This window comes from Acyrthosiphon pisum, chromosome A2 (assembly GCF_005508785.2).
Source record: "Acyrthosiphon pisum isolate AL4f chromosome A2, pea_aphid_22Mar2018_4r6ur, whole genome shotgun sequence".
In the NCBI taxonomy this organism is placed as follows: Eukaryota; Metazoa; Arthropoda; class Insecta; order Hemiptera; family Aphididae; genus Acyrthosiphon; species Acyrthosiphon pisum.
Genome location: NC_042495.1, coordinates 106748135 through 106773019, shown reverse-complemented (window position 1 = coordinate 106773019; position 24885 = coordinate 106748135). Strand labels below are relative to the sequence as shown.

Genomic DNA, 24885 nt, shown 5'->3' with positions numbered 1-24885 from the left:
TTATTTTGTGAAATATAACAAACTAAATAGTTGTATTGAATTAGAGTAATATAGCTTGTTATGTTTTAACAATTATTTAAAATGCAACATATTATATCATACACCTAGCAGTCTATTTATTTAATATTGGCTACATAACAATGTTCTATATCAAAAATATGTTTTTCTAAACAAAGTTAATATAATATTCTATACTTTAATGTGTATATAAAATCAACAAAAACTTATGACTACTAATAGCAGCAAAATAACCATTTTTAAATATGTGTACGTCAACTAGAAAAATATAATTTCATGTTATATAATTGAAAAATAATAGGTAATTATCCTAAGATACAAATATATGTATATTATATATACACATCATAATATGGTATAGTAATAATTTGATTAAATGTATATTGAATAAATCACAGGCACCTAATTGATAAACATTATATTTATAAGTATTGAGTTATGGCAATATAAAATATAAACTTAATATAACTATAGATCATGCATCTTATTGGCATAAATTGTTGTATTATAAAATAAAAATACCTATTAGATTTAATTTTGTGTATTTAATAAAATAAAATGTTCAGTTTCAATAATACTTATGTCAATTGTTCGGTACGACTGAGTATCTTTCAACAAGCAGTAAGTTGCAGTCATCACAAACACGAACAGGTTTAGCAGACGAAGGCAACATCATTGTGTTGTCTGAACACAGCGCGCAAAATATTCCACCGCAGTTTCTACAGTGATGCTGTTTTCGTAACATAAAAACCATACATACATATAAATTAATTAAGTATTAAACATTTATAAGAACAAAATAGAATGATATCCTTCCATAAATAAATATCGTCTTACTTTTCTTCTCGTTAGACTAAATTCTTTTTCACATTTTTTGCAATTAGCCACCTCGTTGTCGCGTTCCCAGTGGGCTTGCGCCAATGTACTGTTAGCGGCTTCTTCCAGTTCATTGGATTTTAATATCTCTTTTTTTAACTGATCGGCTAACTCTTCTAGTGCCCGTTCTTGGCCTCGATACTTTTCTTTCAATCTGTGATGTTCCTCTTGTAAGTGAACATATTCCTATACATGTGAAAATAAATTTTAATTAAACAAAATTGTAGATGATTAAAAAACCAAGGCAATAGTTTACATTTGACATTGCTTTAAGTTGAACAATTTCTTCGTCAAGACGAGTTGTTTGATTTCCTGCCTTGGATAATTGTTCCTCAAGGACAGACTTAGATTGTTGTTCTTTAACCAAATCCTCTTTTAATTTCACGATAGTTGTTGTTTGTCCAGCAATTTGATCGTGGTATCTAAGTACCGAATCAGATATTTTTTTCTTCTCCTCTTCATTTTTTTTCGATCTACGATTATCAAGGAGATAAATGGAAAGGAAATACATTTATCCAAATAAAAATAAATAAATAAAAAAATGTTGCGAGCTCTATTTTAATTGTGAAAAAAATTTAAAAATCATAAAAGATCCTATCATATTGTCATTCTGACCACATGTTGTTGTCTATAGAATATGTTTTTGAGGTATTTTAGTAAAATTGACAAATTTCTTATTTGTAAAAACAAAAAGCCAATATGACAATTTCATAGTAAACAAAATAAAATAAAATAGATAACACTATAACAGAGATAATTACACATTAGTGATTATTCAAATGCTAGATTTAACTTGATTCCAAAATGATTCATCATTAGCAAGATATCGAAAGAATCAGGTGAGACGATATAGGGAAAGGAAATCAACCAAGTCAGTGAAGATGAATTTATCTTGCTAGAAGTTGGAAAGGTAGAAATGTTAGCTTGCCCTTGAACAGCAATGCCAATTAATATCATCAAAAGACGTGTTATCTTTAGAATAAACGCAATAAAGTTCAAAATCAATGTTCTAATGTAACCATCTGAAGAATTTATTTTATAAAAACTAATCAGTTTAATAAAAAAAAAAAACATGGGAAAGGTTAACAATGCGACAATTTACAACTTTTGTAATGCCACCAGTTTTTAAAATAGGAAATGATTTTAAATACTTGTTATTTTAGGAACGTATTAGTGCATTTTATAGATGGTAATATAATTATACATTTTCCAACAACCATTTATGTTATAGTTTTTAATGTCATTTTGAGAGAAAATACTTTTCAAAAACATATTCTGTGAATAACAAAAAAAAATAAAAGCAAAAACTACAAAAGAAAACCTTTAAATAAAATAATAAAAGTAAATAATCAATTTTTTTTTTTTTTAGGACAATATTTTTGGGATATTATTGAAGATTGCATACATATTAAATAAGTAGTTTATTCAATATAACTCACTTTATACTATATTTTATTTAAATATTATAAAATAATAATAATGGTATAAAGAAAAACAAAGACTTATAATACTAATACAAAGTTTGGTTTACATTAGTCATCATGTAGGAATATAAGAGTGTATAGAATAATGTTTAAATGTTTATATTGGATAAACTAAATGACAATTATACACTAAAACAGAATAATTGTAAATACAAAAGTTGATAATATAAAAGATAAATTGTATAGAATCATTAACCTATTCACTAATAGTTTGTGGCTCGCATCATTTTTTTATTTATTAATTCCTACGTAAACAAATTTATGCACCCAAATACAATTTTATTATAAAACATAATTATCAGACATTTTGAATAGTATAGTTTTTCATAAATTATATAATCAAAATGCCACGCAAATATTATGTAAAACAATTCAAAGAAATAGATATTGCATTTAGATGCATTGACTTATCAAAGATAAAAGAATATGAATTCATAAATACATACACCTCTTCAGTTTTTTTCAAAGCCTCGGTTAATGTTACATTTTTTGATTCCAGTTTAGAAACAAACTCTGACTTGTGCTTAAGCGAACTCTCACTCTCCTGTAATTAAACCTTCAACTAGTTTATATATATAAAGAAATATGAAGAAAATTAACCTAATTTTTGTTATTTACTCTAAATTTGGCATTTTAACTATAAGTATATATATATTTATTTAATTTAAACATTATTAGATTGTTCGGGATCAGTTAATGGTTCAGGACTTGGTGCATTCTCTTTCAAAACTGGAGTATATGACTGTCGGTGAAGTGATCTGTCTGGTCGAGAAGCCAACCTAGTGTCAGAATTTGAATTCCTCATGCCAGCATTGTTTCTCAATCTTAATTGTTGTGCGTCGTGGAACTGTAAATTGCTCAGCAAACAACCAATCTGTTCAGTTTTTTTTGTAGTCGGCTCACCATTTCAGCTTTTTTTGGTCAAGTCTTCTTCACATTCCTGATCATTTCCCGACCCAATATTGTAGATCACATTTTATAACATTTTAAATAACCAAGTCATCAACCATAATTAAATACCAATATTTAACAAAAAAATTAATAATATATATTAATTTAGTTGTGTGTCTCACCTGTAATTTTTTATACATTTCCAAATTAATCATTTTGATGTCATCTAATTGTTTTCTTAAAGAAACAATATTTTCTTGTTTTTCTCGACTTTCTTTTTCTAAAAGTTTCATCGCAACCTCCATTTCCGCTTTAAGGCTCATCTAATTACATAAAACAATAGTCGTCTCAATTTTTGTTTATTTCGTAAACAATAATATGTACTTGTAAATGAAGTTCCTTTTCAGCTTCAATTCTTTGTTTCTTTTCATTCTCTGCAAATTGCTTAAGTGTATCCATGTCTCCAGTAGGAACATCAATAGTCACAGGTTCAGCCTGTAATATTTATAAATGTATAATATAGATAACTATCAACATTACGACAAAATGTTTTCAGAAATATTAGATCAAAATTTATTTGATCTTATCCTTATTGTTATATTAAGTTTAAAATTATATATCTACATTCTTAGAATCATTTTGTTTGATCAACTGATTTTTGATTAATTGGTTTTCTTCTTTCAACATTGCATAACTGTTATTAGCCATATCAAGTTCTTCTTTAATTAAAGTATTTGACGTTGTAAGCGTTTCTACTTTGGACTCTAAATTTGCCACTGTTGCCCTAAAAACCATTAAAATGGTTATCTAGAAACATTAAATTGTACATAAAACATACTTGAGGTGGCAATTAAGTTCTTCTATATAATTTTTTTGATCAAGTACTACATTCATATTTTCTGACTCTAGACCTAAAGGACTGTCAGGACAACTGACAGTGCCTTGTATATGATGATTAGGGTGATGACTTGAACGCAGATACAGCGAGAAATCAATTACACCCTGCTGTGAATCTAAATCTTCTTCCTAATAACATATTATAAAATTATAAACAAAATGACAATATGCTTAATTTTTTTAAAATCTTGCGAATTCTTGCCTTAATACATAAATTGCAGTCAATAACATTAAGGCCGACCATAAGGCCAACAATAATAATAGCTTCGTCACTCATCATTAAAGCATCCGGCTCAAAATAATCTACTAATTCTTCATCACGATTGTCCACTAAAATTTTTAAATAATCAGCCAACTTTTTTTGCATTAAGGCTACTCTCAACCAAGCTCTTGCTCTACCCATGTGAGTTCTGAAAAAATAGTAATTTAAAAAAGTTCATATGTTAAAATGATTTAAATTTACTTGACAGTAGGTAAATCTCGAATACTATTTGTTAATTCTTGTGCGTCCGGTGTTAACTTTTCAACAGTTTGTAATATATCCCATAACTCTTTTTTGGGGCCCAAAAGCCCTTTTTTAGGGCGTAACCCATGTCTCAGGACATGTTCCAAGACAATAAAAAAGTGTTGTAAAGGTGCATGATCTGAATCAAGCATACGTCCATTTTTCAGTGAATTTTCAATTAGTTCTTTAACAATCAGCTTTGATATGTTTACCAGGTTACGTCTCTCGATCAACACAGGGTCACGATCTAAATTCAACAATTTAAATTGTATTATTCTAGCATAAAATGGTATTTTAATAACAATTATCATGATTTTTAAGTAACTGAGTACCTAATAAGAATGGTAAGTCTGGAGATGTAAGACATTGTGATGTAAAAATATCAGATAATGGATCATCAGTTATTTCACGTAAACATAACCATTCGCCCTCAACTGACACCCGGAAATTACATAAGTACAAATCTTGAGAGCTTGGGTCCAAGTTTTGCATCCATTTATTTAACATCATCGTTCTTGTTTTTAAATAAAACAAAACATATCTTAGATAAAAGATAATTAAGGTTCATGTGTACCAGCATTGTGTTTAAAATCAAAATCAAATTTAATAAAATAATAATACTATATTAACAAAATAACAGAAATAATAACATGCAAACACAATTTCAGGAACTATAATCCTAATGCAAAACAACACGGCAAAAAATTAAATAACAAAAACAAAAAGTATGAAGTATGCATAGTAAATAACATTATTGTTATGTAGTATTTATTTGTTCAAATTAAACATTAAATAACACATTTAATTTTATAATAAATATCTAATAAATAATAGTTAATAAAGTAACATTAGAGAAGATAATAATTAGCATAAATAACAATAGCCTATAATCTAAAACATAATTCCGCATACAATTAAAATATAATGTAATATTATGAATACAATAGGTAAGTTTATAATAATTATAATATTGGACTGATAATAATATACTTAAGTTAACACAGTAGCATCACCCATTTCTAGGAGGGAGTGGAGGAGGCATTCTTTGTCTTGGGGGTAATGGTGGTAAAGGAACATTTGAGGGTGGTGGATAGTTCGGCATTCCATCAGAATTCGGACTTTGATCAGACCTCGCAGGTAATGGAGGTCTCATTGGAGCTGGTCTCAACTTATCCGTCCATAAGGGCACATTGTTGTTTGTGATAGTTTCAATCTCATTTTTTATAGCTAATGCCCAATTATTATCTTTAGCAGTTAAAATTAGAGTATAATTGTAGATTGATATTTGTTTTATTTTCAAAGCATTAGCTGCAGAACGGCCATTTTCATAAGTGATTTCGGCATGATCTGTGAAATATCTGGCATTTAAAATTTTACCAAAAGAACCCAAACCTTGAAGCATTATATTTTTAAATGATTCATCATTTAGAGGAAAGTCAGTGTTTTCAATATGTACTAAAATAACTCCATCAATTGGTCCATATTCATTCCATATTTTATTCAATTCTCTTTCCCTTTGAGTTTGATCAACACACAGAATTTCAATTTCATAACAAGCCGTTACAGGCCTGTGATCACTCTCTTTGATTTCAGCACGTCCATAGAATACTTGCTTACCGTTTGGCCAACTATTACTTTCATTACAGTACCAAAGTACTCGATCAGTCCAAGCTGGTGTACGACATTTATCACTCGAGTCATATTCATCTGATAGTATGTCATATTTGTAAGTTGGAGGAAATGTTATAGGAGCTTCAAAGAAGTTTTCAAATACTTTTTTGTCTCTGCATTGAGCTAAAAGTTGATCATACTTTAAAACTTCTTCTAAGTCTCCATCTAGTACATGATTTATGAGATCTAAACGATCCATATCAACCCGATAATTAAAATCTCCACACCAGTATACATAATCATTCGATTGAATTGGAATTTTCAATTTTCTCGCTATTTCATTGAAGTCTGCATTACGATCAGCAACTTGTGATTGCCCGGCAGCAAAGTGAGAGCATATAAAACAAAGATTTGTAGCATCTAAAGTGAATCTTACAGTTACAGCTCCTTTATTACCAGTTGTTCCTCCCATTCCTGTCTTAACAAAGTCTGTAGTAACATCTTTAATATAAGGTAATAGTTCTGGTTTTACAAATATAAACAGACAAACACCAACTAGTTGTGTACTAGTAAGTAGGACATAATTCCTTTTAGAAGACAAAATGTTTTTAAGACTTTTATTCCATGAGTCTGCATTGTTTGAACTAGCAGCCATAATATTACTGGCATTTAGGTCAACAATTTCTTCAAATCCAATTGCATAAATATCAGGAAGATTATTATTATCATCATTTAGGAAGAACTTTTTTGATAGATCAAATAAGGAGACTTTATAGGGATCCAAGAGCCATTTGGATAAGGATTCCAAGTTACTAGAATCAAAATTCAAAAAATGTTTACCTCCATTTACATTGTATGTAGCAACAGAAATTCTTAAATTACTCGTGTAAGTATAAGATTTATACTTTTTGCACATCTCTTCTGCCAAATCTGGATGACATTGCCAAGTGTTATAAGGAAGTAATGCTTTAGCTTTTGCTAACAACTCATTGTTAAAAGCATTACCTGATAATAATATATCAAATCCTTCTTGTTTACTAGAATCCAAAAGATTATTTTGAATAGTTCTGGCTGCAGATCGAGCTCCATCTAATAATTTAGATCCACCTTGTATTGCACCCGTTCCAGCATATATTCTACTTATCTCATTGCCATTGTTTACCCAAAGCTGTTGAAATACTTCTTCAAATCTTGATATTATTTGATCAGTTTCATTTTGACAAAGAAATTCCAGTTGTTTGGCCAACATATCAAGAGCAAAAAATTTTTGAATACAGTTTGTACGATCAAGACAATCGGTACAATTTATTCTCATGGTACCTGTTTGGTGTTTTACAACAGAGTTACCTTTTGCATAAAACAAACCAAATGAGTCTAAATATGGATTAACTGAGTTCTTCAATTTTTGTAGACTCTTATCACCATTACTTTTAAACTCTTGATGATAATCAAATGCAACAAATGGTATGAAAGAAAATGCTGAAGTGGAATGTTTTTGTTCAAATGCATAGCTCAATGCAGATTCATTTTCTTTACTATTTGAATTTGCTCCACCTAACAAATTAATGAAAATTATATTACCATAACAATCTGTTAATAATTTAACGTGTTTGTCATAAACGTCTGCTGAAGATTCTATGCTTCTTGACAGTTTTACTTTATGCGCTCCAACATTCATTCCTGGTTGTTCCCAAAATAGTGGTACACTACCTCTTATTTGCACAAAAGAAGTAACCTCATCATCCAAGTATATAACTTGTTCGGTTTCAACAAAATTTGCAACATAACCGTCATCGTTACAACCACGGACATTGAACCTAGTTCCAGCTCTTCTACAACTCAATCTTGATATTATAGCGATTCTGGCTTGCTTGTGTCTTGCATAAACAGTTTTTATCTCAATACTTCCACAAACAATTTTCATTAACCATTGGGAGGTATCAATTCCAAAGTGAATAAAATATACATGTAAATTGCGGTTCCAAAAGAAACGTTTATCAGGAACACAGTTATTCCATTGTCTCTGGGCGCACAGGGTCAAATCAAAACGAACATCTTGTGACACATACCTCGAAAAATAAAAACTACCACTGTTTAAAAGCTTCCGTACTTCGGATGCATAGTCATCGCTCTGTTGCTTACGCAATGAAACAAACGTGGTCTGCGTGATTTTGAATATTTCTGCATCAGATATCTTGCCAACTGACTGACACCCAGTCACCAGCACCAAGAATAGTGCTATTTTATTCTCGATGTTTACATTCAAAACACCAAGGCATCCGTAGGCATCTACTATTTTCACACACTGTCGTTTGAATGTGTCAAACTCACTGACCGTGGCAGTGCACAGAGTGTTGTTTTCAAACAACAATACTTCAGCTTGCATACGATTTTCCAGAACAACGCAATGACTGTGGTTGGACGGCTTTTCGTATGCTCTGTAAATTTTGCCAATGATTGATGGCGTCTGTTTGGCGGACATTGTTCTGAGCCTCCTCCCCCGACTATCGTTTACTCAAACATACATGGGTGGTAAGTAGGTATCTCGGTTTGGACTAAAAACAAAAAAACAAAAAAATATAAAAAAAAACCAAAACCAAAAAAACGACAAGCGATGATACAATGCAATAATATTATGGTGGTCATATAACAATATGGAAAATCATAAAGCGGTGTCACGGATTATTGATCACTAGGTATACATTATAATGGAGAAGCACAATAAACACGGAAGTAAAAAAAAAAAAACACAATATTATAAAGCCACCACAATAGCTGGTTCACATTTATCGTAATATTGACTTGACGAACTTACAAGACTTGACTCGAGAATTCGTTTTATTAAGACGGTGTACGACGAGAACGCCTCTCGAAACGTACACGACACCGTCCCACTAGGTGTCGGTGGAAAGTATTGATTTCTTGCTCGGCCGCTGGGGGCTGCCTGCCTGCCTGCTGCTCGGTGGTCGCGCTATATAGTAAATACATTACGCGGCGAACACAGGACACTACGATAGTATGGACGTCCGTTCTGTTTGTAGATACTATTCGCTAGATTGTGCCTTGTGATGAGTATTATAGTTGTAGCTGTGTACGCGACATCGATTCCGCGCGCAATCGCTTTTGTCGACGAAATCGAAGTGGTTACGATTGTGGCCTGCGAGAAAAATCATCGGCGACCGCGGCAGACGAACGAAAAACCATGAAAACGACAGAAAGTTTGAAATAACAATATTATTGTAATATTATTATGTCAACACGACGTCATCGTAATTCGTAAATGATAGTTATCGATATTGAGCATTGTCAATGGTCTAATATTTTGAATCAGCAACGATGTATCGAACAATCGTGATGCAGAACAATCGATCAAAAAAAAAAAAAAAAGTAACACAATCGATTTTGTACGGTCATGCTCAGCGCTCTTGCGCTGCGGCGGCGTAGTGAAAACGCAACACACGTCATACACTAACAGCCGACTGAAATCCTAAATAATTGGCGATTGTGATTTGTATTTTGTGCACTGATTTTTTTGCCGCTGTGGGACATGAATGCGTGCGCGTGTTATGTGTAGCCGTATAAGTGCGACTTGACGTCAATGTCACTTTTTTAAACACTATTCACCGCACTGTAAACGGAACACGCGTGTTCTCTCACTTCATCATATTTACATTTAAAAAAATTCAAAGCAGTACGGAAAGATACATTTATTATTTACTTGACGCAGTTCTGAAGGGGTAGGTTTTATAACTCAGTACTCACAAATAGGGTGAGGACCAAGGGGGCGATTTAGATTTAAAAAATTAGCTAGGTCTACATAATATTAAATATCCAAATTTAATAAAATATAATAGAAAAATAATACAATAGTCAATAACATTATAATATAATATAATATATAATATTATGTCGTTTACGTGATAGCCCCCATATATTCCCCCCCTTGTGTCCGCGCTGGTCACTAGCACTTAACTTGTATTTTAAGAAAAATACAGCCAAAACATAATAGTCCAGGAGCTACAGATGGTTAAAAAACTCACTTGATCTTTTTATAGTTTATGTAGAATCCTGAATACAATAAACAAATCGGCAGAATGTTGAACGGCTTAAGAGGGGGGGATCAACCGATATTTTAGTGTGTCTGCCACCAACACAAAATTATTCTAGATTATTTAAAGATGTAACAAAAATGAAAAAATTCGGAATCAAACACATAAAAAAATAAAATAAATTTATAATACAATTATATAAACATTTTTTTTATATGTTTTGAGTCCGAATTTTTATCTGTCGATTTTTTATAACATCTTTAAATAATCTAGAATCATTTGGTTTTGACTATTGGCTAAAATGGTTGCCTTTTTTTAATCCTCTCCCCCTCCCCACGAGCCAGTCAACCCTTCTATCGGCTTTTTTATTGTATTCCGCAAAAATGGGTAAGGTCAAATCGTCAGTAGCTCCTAAACTATAACAAGATTCTTATATTTAAGAAAACCTAGCTTAGACACAATTCATCGCTACTGATACTATACCTCTTAACCCCACCCTCGTTAACCAGGGTTTGGAACTTCAAACAATTCCATATTCGTTTATTTATATTGTATTATTGTATATCTGTATGCTCATTGCACAAGGACGATCCTTGCACCTATAGAGTTTATTTTTAGTGGTGAGGGGGGGGGGGGGTGGTAGCGTTTATTTTTCAAACTTCCAAACAACAAAATCAGATGTTGAGAAAACTACGAGGGATATAATATTAAATTTTTAAGCCTTTGTTATTGAAGTTGAAAATTGTATACATTTTTAAACACAAAACAATTTGCAAGTTTTTATGATTAATTCAAAATTTGTACGTACTTCGTACTTTGTACGTACGATTATGATGTATGTATTTTTAGTTACTATAAAAAGAACTTATGTGAGATCTGTTGTATTACATTTTCAAACTTAAGGTTAAATTAAGTGTAAGCTGTAAACCAATTATAGGGCTCTATAAAGGGATCTGTAGTTCTGAACAACAAAATTATTTGTAAATTGCTATGGTTTTTGTAAAAATTTGAATGTTCAACGCTTATAAATAAAAATTGTGACTGTATTTTCGATATGAATAACTTAGTATTCATGAAGCCTATATGGAGTGATCCATTTAAGTGGGTACACTAATTATTTCAAAAAGTATTAACTTTTGTCGAATTTTTTTTTTAAACTTTGAGATTTATGCTTTTCTAAAACTGTATAATATTACATAAAACTTTTTCCTTCATATATTTATTGGTCAAATTACTATCAAGCATCAACTTTTGATTTTCAAATGGTAACATATGATAAAAAGGTTAAGAATTAATAAAACTATTTTTTTTATTTATTTGCGCGTTAAATTTTTTTATTTTATGTTGATTCGTATGCGAGATATAAATCCTCAAAGTATTGGTGCTTGAAGGGAGGTCTTATAGTCGGTACCGCTGCAAATATCGATTTTATATAAGTACCTACATATTACAAAGGAGACATATAAATTTCTCAAATCAAGACAAAAGTCTGTTGATCTTACATTTATAAATGTATTTCTTCATGCAGGGGGGTTGCATCATTCGCCCTAAAAAGTAGGTGAACGTGGCATTGATTATCTATTCTGTTTTTTAATTTGTAAAGACTAGTAGCTTATAAATTCAATACCATTCGACCTAAAGTAGACAAGTAACAATACTGATTACTGATTAATTGAATGTCCTATTAGTTATTACACCTATAAGCTAATTTGACCATTAAAACATAAAACACGTCTTGATGACCTTGGCTGTCGCATCGGATCCCCTCCATTATCTTCACTACAAGATAATATGACATCACTACGACGCACATACCTACCATATTACTGATATTTGGCGATACCTCTATTATTATTAATAATTATCTAATACCTATTAAAATAATATATAATATTAATTAATTAATATTTAATGATAATAGTAAAGAAAAATCAATCGGTAGTTGTGATACTAAAGTTTAAAATAAAATGTAATATCTAAATAATTAGTGTACCAAAAATGTTGAAGCTTTTATACTAAAAACAAAAGTTTTATCATATTATATACGTAATTTGAAAAATAACTGAAAATGTTCAAAACTAGGAAAGTCTGTAAATAGGTTAAAAAGAGATCAAATTATTTCAAGTCTATAAAATTATAATATATAAATATTTGGTAAACATTTGGAGTACTTATCATAACAAATTTATATAATTGATTTGTCAAAACTGGTTTTGCATTAAAATTCCAGTTTTTTCACGATTATTTTGACACTCAATGTTCCAATTAGATCCAATTTTTGACCCAAAACCACCCTCTAAGTTAAACTTTTAAACATCTTTACTGCTCCTAAAGGTAACGTACGAAACAAAAAAAAACACAAATAAGATTCTAAAAGCAAAAGATTCTCAATTCAGAAATTCATTGCTCCACTCTGCTGTACAGTATGTGTCTAGAGATAACTGTAATGGATATGTTAAATTTGAATTCAATGATATTAACAACCATTATAATATACGAAAAACGATTCTGAATAAAGACGGTCCTGTATTACTAACTATATTTGATGATATTATTCTTATTAAAGTAATATATTTTACTATTAGACATTACTAAATAGTAATACAGTAAGTATCTAGGTTGAATTAAATATTTCCGAAAAATTGAATATGAAAACGTCATTGTGTATATAAAATATAATAATATACTATAAACGTTTCAAGTATTACCCTAGAATAATAATTTTAAGTTACAACAATTTAACAAAAACCGTTATTCTTAGTTTTATGTCTAATGTCTAATGTTGAACTTAAAATATCTATATAAAAAAACAGTGTATATAATATATATTTAGAACAATTTTAAACCTTGGGTAAACAATATACCTTGGTTTCACATTCACAAGTTATACAGTTTAAGCTACTTCTAAGAACCTAGTTTTAAATTTTCAATTCTTAACTATAAAAATTGAACATATTAAACATTTTTTACTACAAAATAAATTGCAAATTTCGAGATATTACAGAGAAGTTTTGTCAAAATATTAATAAAAAAAACCCATGCTTATATATCTTAAACATTTTCAACTGTTTAAGGAACCTTGTATTACATTTTCAAGGTTTTTGATGCAAACAATTTTTTTTATCAATTTTTATAGAAAAAAATCTATACAGTTTTCAATTGTCTATAAATTGTTCAAAACGAGTCAAAATATAGAAAATTATAAAAAATAACCTGGCGAAAATGTCGAGCATCTACGTTATTCGTATTTGAATTACAACGAAATAAGAAAATGGTTAATTTACAAATTAATATCCAATGTCATGAAAATTTGAACTTCTAACGCTCATAAATGATTATTTTGACATTCCAAAAACTTTTTTTTTTTTTTGGTAAATGAAGAATATTTTATATGAATTTCTAACTAATAATAATTTGCAAATTTTCGTGATTTTGAAGAATTTTGTCAAGGTGCTCATAAAAATTTATGTAGTTCAACTTTTTTTTTAAATTACACTGATAACAAATAATGAATTATGAGAAACTTATAGTACTGCAGTTTATAAATATCAGTCGTGAAAAGTATTTACTTACTTTAGATACTAAGATTTTCTTAGTATCGTCTATAAATTTGGCTACTAATATTAAAATTTCAAGCCGAAAGAAAAATATATTGTGTACCTATTGTATAGGCAATAATTGAAAAAAAACTGAAATAAACCGAACATTTCTCTCATGCCTATAAAATAGCTAAAATAAAGCGAAAATATTTTAAACAAATTTGTCATTGTAGAAAATGGTGAAATAAACATTTGGTGAAAATTTAAAGTACCTACGGATAACCGTGAATAATAGTTTTTGAGTTACACCAAAAAAAAAAATTGATTTTGTCATAAACTGTATTTTCCTTTATTTTTTTATACCTACTGCGAATTTTCAATTTTTTACTTCTCAACAAATTACAAACAAGATCCAATTTTTTACCTAAAACGATCCTCAAAATTGAAAATTGAAGCTTTATTTGGCTATTCAAAACAATAATTAAAAATTGAAAAAAAAACACATCGTTGTGAAATCAATAGGTACAAATAAATACATTAGTAAATACATTCATCGCTCCGTTCATAAACTAAAAATGATATTAATACAATAATACTCGACACTAGATGACCGGGTGATTGGATCATACTCGAGAATCATACATTTTGCGATAAAACCGACAATTAATATTTATTATAGAATGGTTATGGCTAAAAATAAATTGTATTAATTTTTTTTTGTGGACTTTGATAGCTATATCTTAAATTGTTGATTTATATATTATACATTTATAGTTTATACCCAAATATTAATTAATAATAACTAATTGCATAATAAAATTATCTACCAAGAGTGCAGTGTTATTACTTATTAGCCATTGCAACAATTTTTAGTTCACGGGAAAACTTAAAAAAAAAATGTGGGCAAGAGCTTACAAGTCGCTATGCTGTACAGTAGTTTACAAGTGGGTCACTGTAATGGATGGTGTTACATTTGAATTCATTTATATAGTATCATTGTATAAGAAAGACGATTCTGAGCGAAGGCATTCAGTAGCCTATGATATATTGATATTACTAAGTATAATTTAAGATATTATTGTGAATAAAGTAATTCATATATAACCTTTTTACGAGGAATTTTGTTTTAAATTTTTAATCCTTAGTTATAAAAGTTGAACATTTTATACATTTTCGATAAAAAACACACATCATGGTAAAACCAATACATTTATCGGTCCGCTCAGAATCTAAAATGAAATTTCAAGTGCTGAAAATTTCTGCGAAATGACGATTGGAAAAGACAGTTCCCGACAATAGGGGCGTGTCAAAATTAATGATTAAAGTTAATTTTTGTTACAATTCAAAAAATATTATTCGTAGACTGTTAATACCATTGGTGTACCAAACAAAAAATTGGTGTTACAAATTATTTTTAGGTGATCTAGACCTCATAATAGTGTTATACAAACCTTTAAAATGTCCTATTTTTCATTTGTCAATACCTACCCATCCACCCATATTTAAGATCTCGGACACTATGTTACAGCCATGCTATTCTTTATTACATATTTAGATTATTCAATTTTAAAATATTTAGATTAATTTTAAGTTATCTATACCGATTTGTTTTTGGGAAAAATTATATCAATCTACTGTATTACAAATATAAAAAGAAATTACTAATGGCAATATAATTATACCGATAATAAATTATCCAAGCAAATAATATAAGACTGTCTCCGGAATAGTTTTTCATTTTATACAACGATCTATCATTTTATCATTGAATTCAAATTTAACACTTCCATGACAGTGACCTACTTAACACAGCGACATTCCCCGTTTTCTTTTTTTAAATTGATGTTCTGATAAGTTAAGACTAAAAGTATGGGTAAAAATGTTGAATTAAAATATTTAATCTAATTGATCAATGATTATATTTCATGTGGCATGAATGCGTGATACCTGAATTGCGGAAAAAAAGTCCCACACTAAGAAAAAAAAGTCCCGATCAAAATGAATGAAATTATATCTTAATTAAAGAATAAATATGTTAAAATTGTGTTGAAAAATACATTAAAGTTACATAAAAAATGTTAATTACTTACTTAAATCACATATTAAAATATAATAAAATTTAATTTAATACAAATCTAAAATAATAAAATGTAATACCAACATTATACAAATATACAATAGTCAATAATAATTAATAAATACAATTATAGTACATATATAATTACAGTGTTCGGAACATTCACTAAAAAAATGAACTCGTTCACGTTCAGTCCTTAAAAAAGGAACTCGTTCACGTTCACGTTCGTGTTTTTTTCAAACAAATTCGTTCACGTTCTTTCAAAAAATGAACTCGTTCATTGGGTTGTTCATTTATTTTATATACATTTTTTTTATGAATCATTTACCTGCTGTAAAAGCTCAGTCAAACAGAGGGTGAAACCGGACTTTTTGTACAACTTTCTTTATTCCGGACTTTTTGTACCCAGACTCTTCGTCCGGCCATGATTTATGGGTACGCGGATCTCGGCGGGCAAGCGGTCTTTGTATTATTGTGAGTGCCCGCTTTCTGTTTAACCGAGCCTTTTATATAAAAGCCTACATAACATATACAACTCAAGCCAAAAATAAAAATACTATTTAGACTTAAATATAATATAATTAATTAATATACTTCATAAATGTATTTATTAAAGGGTAAATAAATTGAACGTCTTAAAAATCGATCAAGTTCGTTAAAAATATAAACGTCGTTCATGTTCACGTTCTATTTTAATAAAACGAGTGACGTTCACGTATCATTCACTAAAAATGAACGTGAACGCGTGAACGTGCGTTCATGAACGACGTTCTTTCCAAACACTGTATAATTATAATAATAAATAATAATGCTATAATTAGGTACAGCTCTTTCTTAAGTTATGACTTACGGCCGTTAAAAAGGCCTGTTTACATATAACCTATTATTATACTAAAAAACTTTTGATTTTATGTAATGTTTCTAATCAAAGTTCAAATTATAAGTATCTATCGTAATTAAATGTAATTTCGTATATATTTATTAGTCTACTATATTTTAAAAACCATCCAGAATGAATTCCTATTATAACAAACTAAAATTTTTTAAAACTTCCTTTCAATTTATGATGAATAATATATAATATGAAACTTTTTATATTTATCTATAGAATTTGAAATATATAATATTATTATCATTACACTAAAACCAAATACTAAATTACTAAGTTATAGCAAAAGCCAAAAATATGATCTTCATTAAGGAACTTGAAAATTAAATATATATATTATAATATATACATTATATAGGTTATAAGCTTCTTTCTATTTTTTATATTATACGATTTTTTGTGTAACTTTAATGTATTTTTCAATACAATTTTAACAAATATTTATACTTCAATTTTGATATATTTTCATTCATTTTTAACGGGACTTTTTTTCCCATTATCTTGATACCTACCCATATCAATTGCAGGTAAGTTATACAGGATAAGCCTACCTGTAATATGATTGAAAATACATTGGAATAGACTAAGCTTAGAAATATCACAAATAGTTAGATAATCTGTCTAGAGTATTTTCTAAATGGTATTTATTTATTTTTTTATGTTGTTACGCCTACGTCCCTTGAGAGTTGAGATTAAACACGTATCTGCGGTCAGTGCGCAACACAGTAATCAAGTAACATAGATCAGTGTTTCTCAACCTTTTTACTGTGGCGACCCCCTTTTTGAATTTCAATTTTTTAGCGACCCCCTACATATATTTTTTTAAATACTATTAATAATTAATACGAAAATTACTGTGCATTGTACACAGCATAAAATATAATACTATATATAATTATACAACATATAATATTATAATTATTTTTAATCAACAAAATGTATACCAAATATTTACAGATACATATAATACACACAATTTTAATTCATACGCGACCCTAAATAATAAGTTCGCGACCCCCCAGGTTATTGAGAAACACTGACACAGATAACTATACAGAGTGATTTTTTTTTCCAAGCAAAACCTTTATACTCGTTATTACTTATATTTATATTTGATGATATAACTTTTTTTCGAATTTTGGATATTTTTAAACAAACAAAATTCTAAAATGTTCAACACATTGCCTTTGTTTATTTATTTTTACCACTATGACTGTTGCCTGTTGTCTTAAAACCAAAACCAATTTTTGATTTTTAAATATGAATTCCCTTATGAATTCTTAATTCATAACCTAAAACAAAATCCTTTCCAACAACATTGGTCGTTGATGTATAAATATTAAAATATATTGATGCACCTATTGAATATTAATTCCTAATGGAAAAGTTTATGATTAATAATTAATAAATTATAAGTGTTTAGAATGTTTATAGATGACCTTGCTTTTTTTAACATTACTTCTTTCCTACCATCTAAACTGTAAATGGTTATACATTTAAAAACAATTGCTTTAATATTTGACATTTTCATACAAAATTCTGCTTTAGCTTGTTAAGTTAAAAATTTGGTTATGGGTAAAATTCAAGTGTTGATAATGTTTATACCAATAAATACAACATAGAAAAATAAAAACAATATAAAATATTAGAAATACCTAAATGTCCTTTATATCTTTAATTTAACTAAAAATCAGGGAAAAGTTATTAGGTACTTTCGGAGACAAGAGTACTCAGAGTTAGTTTATTTTAATACAATTATTTTATGGACTTATAATATACTACATTGATGTTATATTATGCTCATAAAAAAACATATTAAAAAAAATTAACTATGCAAATAAAAAATATACGTAATATATAACACCGGAATTAAACATTACGATAATAAAATATTCTAACATTGGAAAGATAGATGAATTAAACTTTAAATACCATTTACCAACTGGTTTAAATGGTAACAATTTGGTTTGAAAAAAATGTATTACCTACATAAGTACTTAAATATAATCAATTTGTTTTTTGTAGGAATACTTCCTATAGATGAGTAAAATAAAAAATAAATAGCTGCGGTACTATCAAAGAATTTCATTATAATTCATAACAAACGATTACTATTGTTTGTCTACAAATTTATATCTAGGGCTAGGATTTTAAAGCATAGGTTTCTTTTTTGATATATGAGATAAAAATTTAATTTTTATACATACATTTGTTTCATGTCATTCTGATTGATATATTTATGCAAATGATTTTTTTGAAATTATTCCAGCAGTGGAATTTATATATTATAAATATGATACAATTATATTTTAATTGAATTAATAAGAAATGTAAAAACCGGGAATACGGACTAAATAGTTATATTGGATTATTATTGTTTTCATTAATTGTATTAACTTTCAAGATGAATTTCAATGTGTTAAAGTAGTGAAAAAATACTATCTCTTCAATCAAATTTTGTGTATATTTCAACAAACACTGGATTTCTACGAGATATTATTACACAATTAGAGGAAAAAGGTAACTTTTAACAAAGTATTGAAACAATTTAATATCATAATACAAAATTATATGTATAATTTTAGGGGTCGTTGACAAAATATATAAATATTGTCTAAGATGCAGAAAAGAAGTTGAATGAAGCTAATGGAGATATTTCAACTGCAATTTTGAGTAAACTAAATTGTGTTCTTTTAAAAAATAAAGGTTGGAAAAAATAAATAATAATCTGTGTGGCGTTTCATCAAACAAAATTAATTAACACGGGTTTGATTAAAAATTTTAAACGAAATCTCTTGTATGAAGTATGCGCCGATCCTGCAGTGGATGAGAGGGTTCATTTGTATCATGTATAAAAACATCCTATCGGACAATGAAGTCAGTTTCCCTACAGCAAATCTAGTAAAATACATGGTAGTTAATTCTTTTTTTAATTAAAAATAATTTTCATTAATTATTCAGTTTTATACCTAGTCCATGTTAATTTTTGGTCATGCTTTTTTTAAAAATAAATATGCTTCTTTTTTGCTTTTTTAAAAAAATTTTGGGTTTTTTTTTGTTATTTATTATGTTTTAAAATCTGAGCTCTATTAATATCAATTATCAATACATTAATTTGTTAATTAGTCAATCATCAATGTTATAGGTATTTAATGATAATATGCAAAAACTTGAATGCAATTATTTGTAACTGTTTCATAAACCTCTTGACAAACACAATATATTAAATGTTTTAATTTAAATTTTAAGTTTTCTGACTTCAGTTTCTATCATGTTATAGATAAATGTGTACTTTGTTGTTTTTACACCTGTGAACACATCTTAATGTAATAAAATTATTTAATAGAAATCAAAAAAAGTATTCCAATAAATTAATAAATTTAATTAATTATTTTCACTAATTTCACAATTCTACGAGGACTAAAATCTTGAGAATGTTTACCAATGCAGGCACTGAGTACTATACTACTATTACCATAAAATTTAATATTACAAGACACAGAAAAATATACATAAATACAAATCAAAATAATATAAAGCATTCATTTTACCACTTAAATATACCTAATTGTAATAGTATTTTATGTAATATATCTGTAAAAAAAGAATTACCTAGGTGGGTAATTAGTTGAATATATTTTATTTTTACTATAAATACAAAAATAAGTAATTTTTATAGTATTGTAATTTTCAATTATAATATTATAAGACAATATTAAGGGCACCATAGGTTATTTTATTGTGAACTAAAAATCAAATGATATTAAAAGAAATCAGCTGTTTTTATAGAAGGTTGAGGTTGAGTTATTTAATTTCGGAATATACAAGGGAGTGTCACCTTGAGTGTCATATTATAATAAGTACCTAAAATACAATAATTAGGAGTTTATTTAAACAAGGGCTGACTTGCTTTGGTAATCTTTTATGAAGAGAGTAGACTGTTGAATATTTTCAGTTGGTGTATTTTTTCATTTAAAAAAAAAAACACAATATTCACTTGGATTTTACACTGTTCTTAACATAATATCGTCCCCGTTCATGCAAAGTACACTAAGTCCAAAAATCGACTTAGAAATTTGTATTTTAACAATAATAAGAGCTATAAATTTCACAGTGTCATATTATTTACAACTACTCATTAACAGCTACTTCCCTTAAGGGAAACTCAATTAAAAAAAGAAAGAAAAAAATTTGGTTACATATGGTATACATTTAAAGTTTAAAAACATTTCAAAAGCTGATTCATGTTTTTGGACTTGGTGTGTTTTGCATGAACGGGGACGATATGTTTTATTCGTTTAATTTATGTTTTAAACACAACAACCCTGATTATTTTATTAATTTTATTTCTAACCACACAATTTATTTATAATAAAAATCCATGGTATTGAGATACGATTCCAATTTTTTATACTAAAACGTTTTAATCATTTTATATCCATCAATTGAGTTGTATATACTCCGTTCAGATTAAGATTGAACCGACGGCTCGACCAAAACAGGTTTTTTTTGCTCATTTCGGACATTGGTGGGAGCGTATGCACGGCGGCCAGCACTGGCGCCGACGATCGACGACGGCGGGTGATGACTGTCGGCCAAGCACAGAACGCATAGCCATCGCATAGGGGGTCAGGCACTGTTCGGCGGCCCATTCTGCATGCGCGAAGCCGGTTCAATCTTAACCTGAACGGAGTATAGTGTCACTAATCTCTCTTTCTCCAAAATTAATATTTTGTAGTACAGACTTAAAAGTTATGCATTTATTAAATTGTAGGATTATTGATTATAAGAAACAAGGTTTGAGTAGGTATCAAGAAAGAAAAACGACAATTTGATAGGTAGTCCTTATTTTATGCAAATTTAAACAAAATGTCTAGTGTCATATTGTTAAAACTACACACTCTCTCTATTTGGCTTTGTTACATATTTTTGCATAACAATTATGTATTTAAAAATATTTTTTATGCACATTAGCAAATCAAAAAATAAATGTGATCTCACTTTTAATAGTTGAAAATAGATATTTTAATAAAATTAAAAATTATAATAACACTCATAATATAATTATTGTTAATTAGGTAATTAAATAAAATAAAATTTTCTATAATATTTTAAAATTTTTCAATAATTTTCACTGAGAACAAAGAATTGTAGATATTTTATATGGGAAAGGAAAAGAAGAAAGTGGAGAAGTAGGTTCAAGTGTTCAACCTAGTAATATAGTGATAATTTTACTGGTCACAATACCAATATTCTCTAATAAAAAATCAATGTATAGTTAAATAATGAATAACTGATAAAATAATAATTATTTAATATAAATTATTTGTAAACACTTATAACTTCTAAGTTATGTACCTATATTATATAAGTATAACAATTTTTAATTAAGATAAAATAACTAAGTTCTTACTAGTTTATATACATTAAATAGTCTAATTTTCAAATGTATAACTTCTTTGCTTCTTTTAACCATTTTAACAAACATTTTTATGCCTATAAAATGTAATCATCGATCTTGTTACAGCTAAAAGCCTATATCTTTATCTTAATTTCATTAACACTTAAAACAACCTACTGGGTTAGTGTATTTTAATTTTAAATCTGGTATTTTTGTTAACAAACAATGAGAACTATAAGATATAACTACTATATGTGTGCAATAGCTTTACTAGTTGTTACAAATTACAATAGGCAGTCTATTATTAACAATGGACTGAATTTTTTTAAATTATATTGCTTATTTCGTGGTAATTTTAAAATACTTCTTAAAGGTACATTTATACTATAGATAAATACACAATGTTTTTTTTATTTGTGACTCCATATGAATAGACAGTATTTTGTTAACGGTTAAATTTATATCTTTAATTACCTACCTAGTTAGCTACAGTTAGCTTACTAAATTGATTTATTTTTTCTTAATAGTTAGAAAAATGGAGATTCAAGTGTACGGCTATAGTATTGTTGAGGGACGAATGGTTTTTCCACAAAGAAATAATGGTTGATAACTGATGAACACAGATTAGATTTACATTACATTGAAATTTTATACATGACTTACGCTTAGGAAATTTTCGTTCTGGTCTAGATTTTCTGGAAGATGAAAAAAATATGGGCCATCTGTCAATGGATGTTAACGATGGAGATCGAGAAGAACTTTTGATGCCGCTGTCAAACGAATCCGAACTTTCTATAACGGCTGGTAAACCTTCGGCACTCGAATTATTCATGGTTGTATTATTTTAATCACTTATTTTTTTAATAATTAACAATTTAACCGGAAGACAATGCTAGTTTAACACCACTGTCGGTTTTTCTTTTTTCTTTCGACACTACCAAAATATTATTAACTTCTATTAATCTATTATTTTTTATTAAACCATTTAAATAAAAATAACTTTAACAATAAAATTAAAATAGTTTTTTAGATAATTGATAAGAATATTGTTTTCATCACGATTTATTAAGATTTACGATTTACATTTTACAAAACGAATTGTGATAAGGAGACCGTCAAATTGATTCGCCAAAACAGCTCTGCTACACTACTGACTAGCGCCATCTACCAATATAAAGTGCTGAGCCGATGCAATAATTTATAATAGCTATTATAGTATACGAGCATACTGAACAGAAGTACTTTTTGAATTGTTGAGTTTCCGTATAAATACCGCTAGATGTCGCCGGTCAGTAGTTCCACAGCTGATTTGCGTTTAACCTGCGTATATTATCTTAAATCGTGATTATCGTTTATCAGTTTACAAAATGATAAATCTAAAAACCTTATAATAAAAATATTAAATAATAATAAATATATTATTTGTTTATTAGGTGTTTACAATTTATATTTATTATTTTATTATTTAAAACATTCAGAGCTGAAGACTGACCGACTGAGTGACTATAATTTATTGTTGTGGTGTGTAATGTGTATTTAATATAGATTTTTACATGATAACATTATTAATTATTACTATTAAATTATTTTAAATGTATCTGTGAGTTCTGTTGGATTTACTTGCACAGTAAAGATTACATTTTTAATAAATATTATGCACCTTCTATACATGCTACATAGTGTTAAATTATTTTAAAAAGTAAAAAATCATGGTTAATTTGAAAATTTTAATACTGGGATTATTTGCTCAGTTGATATTATTACTCTCTATTTTTGATATTTATTTCAAATCGCCAATCATTAGTGGTATACCAGACCAGCGTGTCGATTACGAACCACCGGCTGATCGTCTAGTACTAATTGTCGGAGATGGATTACGAGCAGATACGTTTTACAACTATGCTAAGGAAAATAGCCTATATTTCAAGTACCAACCAATATTAAATTTAATAACATTGTTTTTATTTCATTAATATTATTATTATTATTATTTAATATTTTTCAGACATTTATTGAAAACCAGTGCGACATATGGTATATGCCGTACTCGAGTGCCAACTGAGTCACGTCCTGGTCATATAGCTCTTATAGCTGGATTTTATGAAGATCCATCAGCTATTTTTAAAGTACCTATTATGAAATTGTTTAATGTCGTTATAGAATATCTTATATCTACAGAGGCGCGGATCCAGATCAATTATTAGGGGGGGGGGCCATTTTTTATTTGGATATAATATAATACATACAATTTAATAATTCTATTATATTATAATTATAAAAAATGTAGGTAGGTACATTGAAAAGAAAACGCTTTATTTAAGAACAATCAAAAAATATTAAATATGAAATAAAAATAAAAATTATAGAGCAAAATCTAATTTTCTGTTGGTTTTTGAAAACATGTCAATGACTTTATTCACGTCTACATCAATATCACGGTGGATATTTAAAAGAGCAAGTCCAGTTAATCTGGTCTCTGACATTGTTGATCTCAGCCATGTTTTGAGTCTTCGTAGTGTTGAAAACGTTCTCTCAGCACTTGCATTGCTTATAGGAGAGTTATCAAATTATCATAGGCGATTGATTACGGAAATATTTCTTCGTCACATTTTGCAAGTATTTCTGTAACACACATGGAATTTACTAAA

General features: G+C 28.4%; 2 protein-coding genes across 5 annotated transcripts in view; one reads left to right on the top strand and one right to left on the bottom strand.

Annotated features, from left to right (window-relative positions):
- Positions 1-543: 543 nt before the first annotated feature.
- LOC100162237 (RUN and FYVE domain-containing protein 2) lies at positions 544-23247 on the bottom strand. 4 transcript variants are annotated; one of them, XM_016803974.2, is made up of 12 exons: positions 22901-23030; positions 5004-5185; positions 4630-4918; positions 4369-4576; positions 4108-4295; positions 3894-4053; positions 3654-3764; positions 3452-3592; positions 2825-2922; positions 1151-1367; positions 856-1080; positions 544-748 (listed from the first exon to the last, which is right to left on the bottom strand). In XM_016803974.2, the coding sequence occupies exons 2-12, from the start codon at positions 5179-5181 to the stop codon at positions 602-604; spliced, it is 1962 nt and encodes a 653-aa protein (XP_016659463.1). In that variant the 5' UTR covers positions 5182-5185; positions 22901-23030; the 3' UTR covers positions 544-601. The 4 variants fall into 4 exon arrangements, with proteins under 4 accessions (XP_016659463.1, XP_029345269.1, XP_008182578.1 ...); XM_029489409.1 differs by lacking the exon at positions 22901-23030 and adding an exon at positions 9098-9582; XM_008184356.3 differs by lacking the exon at positions 5004-5185 and having other exon boundaries at positions 22901-23247.
- A 422-nt stretch (positions 23248-23669) lies between these two features.
- LOC100169073 (GPI ethanolamine phosphate transferase 1) overlaps positions 23670-24885 on the top strand; it is a 6262-nt gene continuing 5046 nt past the window's right edge. Inside the window, exons 1-2 of the mRNA XM_008184354.3 lie at positions 23670-24164; positions 24243-24363. Of these exons, the coding sequence (XP_008182576.1) occupies positions 23947-24164; positions 24243-24363 (339 nt within the window). The 5' untranslated portion in view covers positions 23670-23946. The remainder of the gene's footprint in view (positions 24165-24242; positions 24364-24885) is intronic.

Coding starts and splice junctions, on each gene's coding strand:
- LOC100162237 (XM_008184355.3), bottom strand. CDS start 8,764: ATGTCCGCCAAACAGACGCCATCAATCATTGGCAAAATTTACAGAGCA.